This window comes from Myotis lucifugus, unplaced genomic scaffold (genome assembly GCF_000147115.1).
Source record: "Myotis lucifugus unplaced genomic scaffold, Myoluc2.0 scaffold_169, whole genome shotgun sequence".
Taxonomy (NCBI): Eukaryota; Metazoa; Chordata; class Mammalia; order Chiroptera; family Vespertilionidae; genus Myotis; species Myotis lucifugus.
This window is the reverse complement of record NW_005871217.1, coordinates 2,803,925-2,816,695: the sequence shown is the minus strand read 5'-3', so window position 1 is coordinate 2,816,695 and position 12,771 is coordinate 2,803,925. Positions and strand designations below refer to the sequence as shown.

General features: G+C 44.8%; 1 protein-coding gene across 1 annotated transcript in view; it reads right to left on the bottom strand.

The window, feature by feature from the left end:
* Positions 1-3,764: 3,764 nt before the first annotated feature.
* GAB3 (GRB2 associated binding protein 3) overlaps positions 3,765-12,771 on the bottom strand; it is a 20,918-nt gene continuing 11,911 nt past the window's right edge. The window contains exons 7-10 of the mRNA XM_014462086.1: positions 11,650-11,731; positions 10,600-10,702; positions 6,140-6,256; positions 3,765-3,881 (exon numbers count right to left, since the gene is read on the bottom strand). Of these exons, the coding sequence (XP_014317572.1) occupies positions 3,765-3,881; positions 6,140-6,256; positions 10,600-10,702; positions 11,650-11,731 (419 nt within the window). The remainder of the gene's footprint in view (positions 3,882-6,139; positions 6,257-10,599; positions 10,703-11,649; positions 11,732-12,771) is intronic.

Sequence of the window (12,771 nt, the reverse complement as noted above, 5' to 3'; positions counted from 1 at the left end):
CTCAATTCCCAGTCAGGACACAGGCTCTGGCTGCGGGCTCCATGCCCAGTGTGGGTTGCACAGGAGGCAGCTGATCAATGATTCTCTCATCACTGGTGTTTCTATCTCTCTCTCCCTCTCCCTTCCTCTCTGAAATCAATAAAAAGAATTTTTTTAAAAAAAAATATGGTTTGGCTGAGCAGAAGCAGTACTCATTACAGCCACCTGCTCAACTGCTTGCAGTGAAATAGCACGGATGTCGGTCATTCCACGTGAGTCCGTTAAATCTGTTGCAATCGAAAACAGCAATGAAGTCTATTTTCACATACTCAGCTTTCAAAACGCGTTCTATGTTTATACTGAATGCCATCACTATAAACAAATAAGGAACTTAAGTCATGATTCCTCCTTACAAAACTTTTATTAATGCCAGAAATGAAATAGTAAAAACACAATGAATTTTTTTTAACATCAGTATAATTGTGGGTACAAAGATGGTATGAATGGGGACTGAGGGGGCCTTGAGAAGAGAAAGCGGGCCTGTGGGGAGTCTTCAGTCTCAAGTCAGACCTAAAGGCATCGATTCGGTCGATCCTTGCTCCACAGACTGACTCCCACAGTCTCACTCCATGCCTTTGTAGCGGGCTGTGTGCTGGGCCTCAGGGCTCGTCCCTCCTCAAGAAAAACTTATCTCCCACTTGAGACCCTTCACAACTCCCGATCCGGAGGAATTTCCTAACAAAACAAGTTCCTAACAAAACAAACAAACAAGGAACTGCGGGAAACAATGTGGGATTAATTGCCGCACTGTCCCATTCCGTTGATTCCCAAGTCTTCTAGAAGGAGCACCCTGCACAGTGTACAGGCGTGCCGTGTGCACTTGACTTGGAATGGAATCTGGGATGATTTCTGTGGGAAAAAAAAATCTCAGAGGTCACAGTTTGATTCCTGGTCAGGGCACATGCCCGGGTTGTGGGCTCAATTCCCCAGTAGAGGGGCGTGCAGGAGGCAGCCGATCAATGATGCTCTCTCATCACTGATGTTTCTATGTCTCTCTCCCTCTCAAGTCCTGTCTGAAATCAAAAATATAAAAACTAGCCTGCTATATTGGTTAAATGTTTAACTCAGCCCTAATGCCTTGGCAGGGCCAGACCAAATGATTTGGCGGGCCTTATATGGCCCGCAGGCCAGACGTTCCCCACCCCTGCTCTATGGGAACTGGCAATCAGCAGCCCTGGATTCTTGCCTGAAGCTCTGCGCCTCTTTGCAAGTCACAGAGAAGAAGGCGGCTCTTTAGAGGCTCCAGCCTCCCTGTGTGATGAGCTGGCCACAGGGTGAGAGGAGCCCTGTTGTTGCTCTGTCTGGGCTAAGGACTCAACTCAGCTAAAGAACGTGGCAGGCCCAGGTGGTGTGGCTCAGTGGTTGAGTGCTGACCTATGAACCAGGAGACCATGGTTCCATTCCCAGTCAGGGCATGTGCCCAGGTTGCAGGCTCCATCCCCAGTGTGGAGTGTGCAGGAAGCAGCCGATGGATGATTTTCATCATTGATGTTCCTATCTCTCTCTCCTTCTCCCTTCCTCTCTGAAATCAATACAAAATTAAAAAAAAAGATAAAAAAAGAGAGAGAACTCGGCACTTCGCCCCACGTTGCTCCAGGAAGAAAATGATGTTACCAGATCCTGCTGCTTTTAACATCAAAATTACTTCTTTTATGATCTAAAAACACACACAAGACTTTGGCATTTACTTACCGGCAGGGAATTCTGAAACCCCAAAACCACGCAGCAAAGCCTACAGCTGCCCTGCGTAACCCTGTCATAGACCTGCCTGCCTATTGGGTCTATCCCTCATACAGAGGAAACGTTTGTCAGTGAAAATGTTGCAGAAACTGCTTCATTCCCAGTTGTTGCGAATATCTTCTGGCCACAGGTGCTCGGAAGGATGAGGAAGGGGCATTAAGTCAAGCCCCACACCCGAGTGTGACCTTCGTCTGAGTGCCCTGGACCTCGGTACCCCACAAAGCAGAGGGGAAAACGAGCCAGGAAACGTGAGAGTGCAGCTCATTGTTTTTGTTTGTTTGTGTGTTTTTTTCCTAATCGTAACTCTATCACGGAAAAGCATAAGGTAGCCAGGGACAATTTGTGCCTTCCCAAAGTGGCGAAAATTCTTCCACCAGCGTTAGCCAGCTTCCGGGAAACACATGGCAAGGGGACCGTGCAATCCAAGAACGGATTTTGCACTGGTCAAAGTCAGGAGGTATTTCTCATGGTAATTACTGCTTATGTTAGAGTTCCCCATTTGAAACCTTGGCTGGACACACACACCTTTCAAGTATAAAAGCACCTGCTCAAAAGCCTATGAAAGGGAGAGGAGATGATGACTCATCTCAGGTCCTGTGCATGCTTCCCACTTGTCTCAAGTTTGACCAAACTGATCAATTCCATCAAAATCCTCAGAGTCGCCCTCGCTGGTTTGGCTCAGTGGATAGAGCGTCGGCCTGCAGACTGAAGGGTCCCAGGTTCCATTCCGGTCAAGGGCACATGCCCGGGTTGCAGGCTCGATCCCCAGTGCGGGGCATGCAGGAGGCAGCTGATCAATGATTCTCTCTCATCATGGATGTTTCTGTATCTCTCTCCCCCCTCTCCTTTCCTCTCTGAAATCAATATATATATATTGATTTATATATGTATATAAATCTTCTATATATATTGATTTCAGAGAGTCAGTGTGAGATGGTAGAATGAACCTGCAATGGGCAGCCTGGCCAACTCTATTTAAACCCGACTCTGTGTCTCGGCTCCATGAGTGATCATGGGCAAAGTGCACCCTCCTCTGGTCCTCAGTTTGCTTTTCTTCAAGTGGGAGCAACAATTTCCGCCAACCTGAGCTTCTGGGGACTTTTAGGGGGAAGAGGCGATGGTGCACGTGAAAACATGCCGGAAACAGGTCAACAGCAACGGAATACCCGGCCACAGGTAGCTGCTTAAACCATGACGTCCTCAGAGCCACTGGTGTCATCTGATATGGACACCGCAGAGCCCAGGAATCCTTGCCTCATCACTTAAATTGTCTTTCTTTGGGGAATAACAATGATCTATCTGCTGGAGTCTATGGAGTAAGGAGTGCAGATTCTCCCACCATTGCTGGCTTGATCTCTTCAGCCATGTCCTCGGGAGCTAGGACAAGATGGTCTCCAGGGTCTTCTCTGCTGGGAAAATGTATCATTTCAGTGGAAGCATGGGAGAGAGGTTAATTTCAGGTATTGGAGTCAAATGATGTCTTCCTGTCAGTTAGGAATACTGGCTTCGATCTGCACTCCAAATCCTCCATTGGAGAGATTTGTCACCAAACTCTCGGAAAATAGTCTCTTGAGTCTTGTTTTTATTGTTCCTACCCTGTTGAGTGAATGAAGTTTTCTCCATCCCAGTCCATGGCTGTGCAATCCACCATCTCCGGGCATCTTGTGACTGTGGAGCCAGCTCTTAGAATCCCTGAGGCTCTGGGCACGGGCCGGTGTGGCCAGAGGAGGAAACTTCTGCGGCAGGTGGTGGTGGGTGTGGGGGCTGGACTCCATCACAGCCCCCTCTGGGAGGACGCTGCTTCCTTCTTCTCCCCGTCGAATGTACACAGACAGATCCTCTCTCCCAAGGGTTCTTGCCAAGCCCACGGACATTACACATTCTCTCTGCATCTTGACCTGTGGTTGAACATCGGTGTGATTGTAGTGAAAACACTCAAAGCCAGCCCCACACTTCCCTGTGTCACACAGGTCCAAGCCCACAGCTTACACTTTGGACTGCCTCTCGTCGGTCCACTCCTGCTTTGTGTTCTGGAGAGCTTGCGTCTTCTGCTCATCCACCTGGACATAGTCTACTCTTTGCTCTTCTGAAAGGAGAAGTTTCTGAAGGGGGAGAACAAAAAGGTTTTCATTACATTCCATTAAACATTCAGGAAAAGGTCAGTCCTTCCACGGAATATTACAGTGTTAAGTATTTGCTGCCCCTTCTTTCTGGGTCATTCTCTGCAGAGGCGTTATTATATCTTGTGTATGCATATGAATAGTTCTTCACCTCTGCTCCCTTCAACTTTGCTCTAGCCCCGTGGTCGGTAAACTACGGCTCACGAGCCACATGCGGCTCTTTGGCCCCTTGAGTGTGGCTCTTCCTAAGCCTTAGGAGTATGCTAATTATGCTAATAACAATGTACCTACCTATATAGTTTAAGTTTAAAAAATTTGGCTCTCAAAAGAAATTTCAATCGTTGTATTGTTGCTATTTGGCTCTGTTGACTAATGAGTTTGCAGACCACTGCTCTAGCCATTTGACTTGCTTTGACTAATATAATGTGAGTGCAAGTGACACGTGCCAATCCTGTAGAGCAGGGGTGGGGAACGTCTGGCCCGTGGGCCATATAAGGCCCGTGAAATCATTTGGTCTGGCCCTGCCAAGGCATTAAAGGTGAGTTAACTAAATGTTTGACCAAATATAGCAGGCTAATTTTCAAGGTGATAATTTTGTATGGCCCGAGAATGGTGTTATAAATATCCAAATAGCCCTTGGAGGAAAAAAAAGGTTCCCCACCCCTGCTAGGGAAAAGAGGCATCCTGTGATTCTGCAGTCTCTCCTTTTCCCCTGCCAGGAGATCAGCTTGCCTCAGCTGGAGTTGCTCCTTCTGCCTGGGCCCTGGATTGAAGACGACCCAGAATACCAGTAGTGGATTGTCCCATTAGCCACAACTGAAAAAGCCTTTTCTTTTGCAAGACACTGGGATTTGGGGGATGTTTGTCTTGACTGAATAGCCTACCAAAACTGACTAATGCATCTTTTTTACTTATTGGTCTCACCTTTCTGACCAGCTTTTCTGGAATATCAGTTCAGGTTTTTGGAATGAAATTAGAGGTAAAGAAGAAATGGGAGTTCATCCCGCAAAAGGAAAGGAAAGTCTTACAGGCTTTTCTCCCCCTACACACACACACACACACACACACACACACACACACACACACAAATCATACTGTATATCCTGTTTGGCAGGTTGCTTTTCTCATCAAACAATACACTGTTAAGCACAGTTTAGATTAAGACCACCCCTTGATTGAAAATGATTGAAAATATTCAGTTGTTGTCCACTGCTTACCATTCGTTCATTCCATGGTTTACACTAGTTACACAGGCAACACTAGTTCATGGGCAACACTAGTTCATGGGCAACACTATGTTAATGGCTAATGTCGCTTATATATACTTATTCATTTAATCCTCCCCACAGGCATCAATGCATGTGTTATACTTTCTGATCCCCGTATTACAGACTAGAATACTACCCAAAAGAGTTGAAACTGTCCAACCTGGCCTTTGAGTCCCTTTACTGAGGGATTCCAATTCCAACTGAGACCTCCTGTCACCAATCCCCAGCCTAGCCACACTAGACCATGACTCCTCTTCTAAGCAGACCTTTCCAATGCCTGAAGTGCCCTCTACCTCACCCTCATCTCTGCCAGAGAATTTTTTTCCATAAGCTTTATGGTCCAAGTTTTAAAGAGTACGAATACTACAAACATGTGTATGTATACAGGCCGACCTTGAAGATATTGCAGGTTCAGTTTCAAAACACTGCAAGAAAGTGAGTATCGCCATAAAGCGGGTTGTAATCTTTTTGCTGTTGAAAGGCCTTGCCTAAAACACAACATCTGTGGAGAACAAAAAAGTGAAGTGCAATAACACCAGGTCTGCCTAGCACTAGCTGGTTTGGCTCAGTGGATAGAGCGTCGGCCTGCAGACTGAAGGGTCACATGCCTGGGTTGTGGGCTCGATTCTCAGTAGGGGGCGTGCAAGAGGCAGCCAATCAATGATTCTCTCTCATCACTGATGTTTCTATCCCCCTCTCCCTCTCTGAAATCAATACACACACACACACACACACACACACACACACACACACACACACACATATACAGGTCTGCCTATACATCCAAAGAACATAACCTAGAGGGAATACTGCAGTATTTCTGGGAGGCAGAATCAGGGTTGGTTTTAATATTCTTCACTATACATGTCTATATGCTTAAAACTTTTGAAAGAGAACACGCATGGTTGAATTATCAGAAAAATCTAAACAGAAATGAAATCTGGGAATTCTCAGACATAAAGTCCTTCCTACCTGCTGTACAGGAGCTGGTGACGCTGAATTGAAGTCCAGGGCTAAGTAATCCAGGCTGAATTTCTTTGTCCACATCACAGAACCACCGCTCAGGGAGTTGCCTGTTCGGTGTTCCTCCTAGGAACCAACATCACAGACTCAGGTTAACAATGTCTGGCTGGGCTGCCCAAGGGAAGGAGGGGGAGCCATGTCTTCACTTGAGCAGCTGCCATCAGATCATAACAGACTAGTCTGATGAGCCCTGTGCAGCTCATCTTGCATGTCAGAGTGATAGGAGGCATTTGAAATAAAAAAAATAGCCAATCCAGTCTTCACATGAAGCTATCCCTTTATTCACCATGAAAACAGTTGACCAGGCCCAGCCAGTGTGGCTAAGTGGTTTGAGCATCAACCGATGAACCAGGAGGTCATGGTTCGATTCCCAGTAGGGGGCGTGCAGGAGACAGCCAATCAATGATTCTCTCTCATCCTTGATGTTCCTTTCTCTCTCCCTCTCCCTTCCTCTCTGAAATCAACAAAAAAATAAATTTAAAAAAAAAACAGCCAGAATCTCCCCCAAGAAGTATTTGTTTTATGGACCTGATGGGCCCACGATACCTTAGAGATTAAATCCTGAAAAGATCAACCACACTTACTAAAGTTCTAGTAAAGTCACCCCAAATGCACTTAGATACTTTTATGATACAATGATAACATGGATGTAACACTCACCCACGGACTTACCACCAGCTTCACAAATGGAATACTACCAATAACCATGAAGCGCCTATTCCCACTCACACCTCCTTCTCTCCCCCCAAGAGGTTAAGCACTATCTTGAATTTGGTGTTTCCCACTCCTTTTCTTTTTAAATATGGTTTTATGAGTGTTTAAGTACTATCCTTAAATCACATATTATTTACTGGTAGTTTTGCCTGTTTTGAACTTCTATCAATACAACCATACGGTATGTATTTTTGGTGGCTTCCATTTTGGTTTCATATTGCATACTTCGCATTCACCCATGTCGATGCAATAGCCCTATTTCATTCATTTTCCTTGGGATAGATGATTCCACTGCATGATTTAACTGTTTCACTACCAATGACATTTGAGTTGCTTCCAGTTATAAGCAACGGTGCCATGAGCATTCGTGCACCTGCAGGAAAATTTCTATCCAACAAAGTATTGGAAAGCAATTAGGCAAGAAAAAGAAATGAGAGGCATCCAAACTGGGAAAGAAGAAGCAAAGTAACCTGTTTGCTGATAACATGGTCTTATATTTAGAAAACTCTAAAGATTCCACTCAAAATAATAATAAACTCAGCAAGGAGACAAGATCAACACCATAAATTTGAATGCATTTCTATACACTAATAATGAGCAACCTGAAAAGGAAATTAAGAAAAGCACTTAATTTACAATAGTATCAAAAAGAATAAAATATTTAGGAATACATTTAGCCAATGGGACAGGCTTATACACTGAAAACTACAAAATATTGCTGAAAGAAAGTTGAGCACACATAAATAAATGGAAAGACACCTATATTCATGGATTGGAGGGTAGGAAGGTTTAATTATTAAGATTACAACATTAGCCAAAGCAACCCATATTAGACACATCACACACATTAGGATGGCCATTATACAAAACCAACAAACAAAAAATGGGAATAACAAGTGTTGGTGAGGATGCAGAGAAATTGCAACCATTTTGCATAGTTGTTGGGAATATAAAATGGTTTGGCCACTGGAAAACGGTTTGGTGGTTCCTCAAAAATTATGCATAAATTATCATGGGATTCAGCAATTCCACCTCTAGGTATATATCTGAAAGAATCGAAAGCCGAGATCCAAACAGATGCTTGTACACCAATGTTCACAGCAGCATCTATATATATAAAAGGCTAATATGCAAAGTGTCCCTTTAGGAGTTCGATTACTCGCTATGATGTGTGCTGACCACCAGGGGGCGGCACAGAACAAAGGAAGGCCCAGCTGGCAGCCGGGGAAGTAAGGCCCCAATCGGCCCTGATTGTTGGCCAGGCCTAGGGACCCTACCCGTGCAAGAATTTCATGCACTGGGCCTCTAGTTATTCATAATAGCCAACTGGTAGAAACAACCCAATTGTCTACCAACAGATGAATAGATAGACAATAAGTGGTGTGTGCATACAATGGATTATTAGCCCTAAAAACTGAAATTCTGATACATGCTGCAGTAGGGATGGGTCTTGAAAATATGTTAAATGAAAGAAGGCAGACACTAAAGGACAATGTTGTGTAATTCCGCTTATATGAGGTACCTAGAATAGGCAAATGTACAAAGACAGAAAGTAGAATAGAGGTTACCAGGGGCTCACTGGTCTTTCTCACAAACTCAAAGATCAGAAATGAACTGCTAGTGCCTGGAATGCCTATGCACTTGCTTCTATTTTGTTATAGATTCACTTCCCTTTTCTGTTCTCTGGAGACAGAGCACAGCTGGTCCAGCATCCTTTCTTTATAAGAGTGTTTTCTTCTACAAGTTTCCCAAGGGCCATTACTAAGTGTGAAAAACATTGGGAAGATCACAGCACATTTGTATATGAGTCACTTTCCATCTGCATACGGTTAAGTGCACTTACAGCGCAATTTTTATCAAACAGAAAGGCAAAATAAAGCCTTTAATTGCTGCTTCACTGGAGATTACTGTTTCCAGATTCTGAATTGCCTATTATCCTCATGTATAGGAGGGCAGAACTGTCTTCTCAAAAGTATATAAAGCGCCTGGCTGGCATAGTTCAGTGGTTGAGCCTCGAACTATGAACCAGGAGGTCACGGTTCGATTCCCAGTTTGATTCCTGGTCAGGGCACATACGTGGGTTGCGAGCTCCATCCCCAGTAGGGGGTGGGCAGGAGGCAGGCGATCAATGATCCTCTCTTATCATTGATGTTTCTATCTCTCTCTCCCTCTCCCTTCTTCTCTGAGATCAATAAAATATATATATTTTTAAAAGTATATAAAGTCACATTGCCTTGAACATTGCCCAAGATCCCTTTTCAAAATTTCATAGTTCAAACAGAGATTCTCACTAGAGAATATCTCTAGAGTTCCTACATTTTACTTTATTTTTAAAATTTATTGATTGTCGACAATATTACAGGTGTTCCCCTATTTCCTCCCACCTCTTCCCCCCACTACCCAGGCTCCACCCCGCCCCAGGCCTTCCCCACACTATACGCATATGTTCTTCGGTTAATCTTTTTAAAATTGTGGAATGGGCACAGTTCCGGGTAAAGGGCCTGATAATTGTCAGAGGTGCTAAAAGCCCCTTCCTCTCTTCAAAACCCATGCTCTCAAATAGAATCCAAGCTAAAGTGAATAGAAGGGATATGAGAGGGCAGGAGGGAGAGGTTAGGACAAGAACTGTAAATGGTTCATCAAAGGACAGAAATGTCAGGCCCCTAGCCCCGGCCGGTGTGGCTCAGTGGTTGAGCGTCGACCTATGAACCAGGAGATCATGGTTCAATTCCTGGTCAGGACACATGCCTGGGTTGCGAACTTGATCCCCAGTGGAGGGAGTGCAGGAGGCAGCCTATCGATGTTTCTCTCTCATCACTGATATTTCTATCTCTCTCTCCTCTCTTTCTCTCAAATAAATAAAATATACAGTGGGGCCTTGACTTATGAGTGTCCCGACTAACGAGTTTTTCGAGATACGAGCCGTCTCTCGGCCAATTTTTTGCTTTGAGTTGCAAGCTAAAATTCGGGTTACGAGCCAGCTTCAGATACCCCACCGCTAGTTGGCGCAGCGAACGTCACAGTGAACGCCACAACATTAGCCCAGCATCACGTGTCTCACTCGTTCACAATTGATTTGACATACCAGTAATTTGAGTTACGAGCTCCGTCACGGAACGAATTAAACTCGTAAGTCAAGGCCCCACTGTATTTTAAAAAAGACATGTCAGGTCTCTATCCACTCATGTCTACAGAAAGACCCCTATAACAGGAGTCTCCGGAGAGTAAGACACATGCAAAGCCCCAGGGCAAGCCCGCACTATACCACCAACGCTGATTCATCCTTTGGAAGGTTGAGGGGCAGTCAGGTGGAGGGAACCATCCAATGTGGGAGTTTGCACAGCTTAGATTCTGGATATCCAGGGAACTACCAACCTAGTGGGGTCAAACAGAATATCACAACCCTGGTGAAAAGAATGACTGACATTGCCATTTTCCCATTACACATGCCTAAACCCTGGGTACTCTTGAAATACAGTGGCCTCAAAATGGTACAAGGAACTGAATATCGCAGGGAAAAATACCACCTTCCAATCAACTTGTTCGCAGCCTACAAAACACTGCAACCTATTACAACTAAGTGACTGTATGAAGATTGTATGGGGCTTTCTGAAGTGTATGTTTTCTTTCTAACACACTCGTAAGAATATAGATTGGAGTGAAGAATAAGAAGAGTATGAAAAATATAGGATTACCATCTGGATGTAGCTTTCTTCCTCTTCTCTGGAAACAGAATTGGCAAAAAATCTTGCAGAATTAATACCGTTTCTTCCTGGAGAGAGAAAGCTGGTCCGATTGCTAAGAACAAAAATATAGATGAGGTCAAAGCAATGTCTTACAGCTGCTCTGAAAGCCAGCCAGGAACTGACATGGCCCCTGTGGGGTTTCAGCCCTCCCCTTCCAGATACAACTTCCTTCCGGCCAAAGCAATTCTTAAAGCAGTAGAGACTGCCCAGCAGCTTCTGTCCTACTCTGGGGCAAATGACTCCCAATTCTCAAAGGCTACTTTTTTTCCAGGCCCTCCTCGTGACACAGCTCATGAGCTTTCTAGAAACAGACCAAGGCATCAGATCATTTAGGAAAAAACCCACTACTCCTTTGGGGCTCTCTTATTTCCATTCAAAATAACCAGGAGTCCGGTCAGTGTGGTTCAGTGGTTGAGCGTCGACCTATGAACCAGGAGGTCACGTTTCGATTCCCGGTCAGGGCTCATGCCCGGGTGGCATGCTTGATCCCCAGTGTGGGGCATGCAGGAGGCAACCGATCCATGATTCTCTCTCATCATTGATGTTTCTCTCTCTTTCCCTCTCCCTTCCTCTCTGAAACCAATAAACATCTATTTAAAAAGAAAAGAGCCTATCTTTGCTGATACTGGACTTGTAGCATGCAAATAAGGCCCGGATGTACAGTGCAGCTATTTGTGGCCATGAGGATTGTGCAACAAAGAAGAGTTCTCCAAAGAAAGAGGAACGAGCAAATGTGAAGGAAGAAGTAAACGTGAGAGATGGAGAGAGATTCCTCGGGTTCCCGACAGCAGTCTCCTTCCTGATTCCAGTATCTTGAGACGCTGTTATATCCCTTCCTTTGTGACCTACAATCACTTCTGGCTTGTGATTAGGAACCACGTCTCTTCTTTTGCTTGAGCTACATCAAGTGGGCTCCAACTACATTCAATGGAAGAGGCCTAACACTAAGACTGGGGGTGTCTGTGCGAGTGAGGCCCCTTTGAGCAATCAGAGACTTACCAAGGCACAGTGTGGGTCCTGGTTAGACAGGCATGTTCCCGGATGGTAGAGAGGTTTCTCAGATCTAGCGGAGGTGGCCGTGCTACAAGATAACACACAGTATCCACGAGGGTAAGTTCTCAGGAGTTCAAGGCCAGAATCTAAAGACTATAAAACTCTGACACTGCACTTAGCTAGCACATCAAACGCAAATTTACTAAGCAGCACCGATGACAAATGTGAATTTCACTGTCCTACTCTTTCCTGCCTCACTGGGAATAGAGAGAGGACAAGTACTGAGCAAATGGTCACATGACCAGCTGGAGGTAACAATGAGGCAATACATTTAGTCAATATGCACTTAATAAGGACTCATTATACTATGTCAGGTGTGGTTCTAAGTCAGGAGTGGGGAACCTTTTTTTCCGCCAAGGGCCATTTGGATATTCATAAAAGCATTCATGGGCCATACAAAATTATCAACTTAAAAATTAGCCCCGCAGTGTGGTTCAGTGGTTGAGTGTTGACCTATGAACCAGGAGGTCACGATTCAATTCCCAGTCAGGGCACATGCCCGGGTTGTGGGCTCGATCCCCAGTGTGGGGCGTGCAGGAGGCAGCCGATCCATGATTCTCTCTCATCATTGATGTTTCTATCTCTCCCTCTCGCTTCCTCTCTGAAATCAATAAAAAAATATTTTTTTAAATTAAATAAAATTTTAAATTCAGTTTCTCAGTTGCACTAGCCACACAAAGTTCTGTTGGACAGCATTGCTATAGAAAATTAACCGAACAAAAGAATAATGTCTACCTCAAAGTTACAGGTCCCTGCTAAATAGTTTCTGACCAGAATGAATGGTTATTTCCTCTGAACCTCTTAAGACAGGGTCTGTTCTCCTATTTAGTACAGACTTCATAATTCTTCTTCTTCTTCCAGATGTTTTTTATATCTTCTTTCCTCTCAGACTGAAGAACCCTCCTTGCTTCCTCATCTTTGCATCCCACCCCGTGCCCAGAACAGCACTATCCACACTGTGAATGTGATTTGACTCAAATTGAATGGGTGAGACTGGAAGGGACCAGACATGAGTAGGGATTTAGTTACCAGCTTTGGGCACGGCGCTGAAGAGTAGTTTTCCAAAGG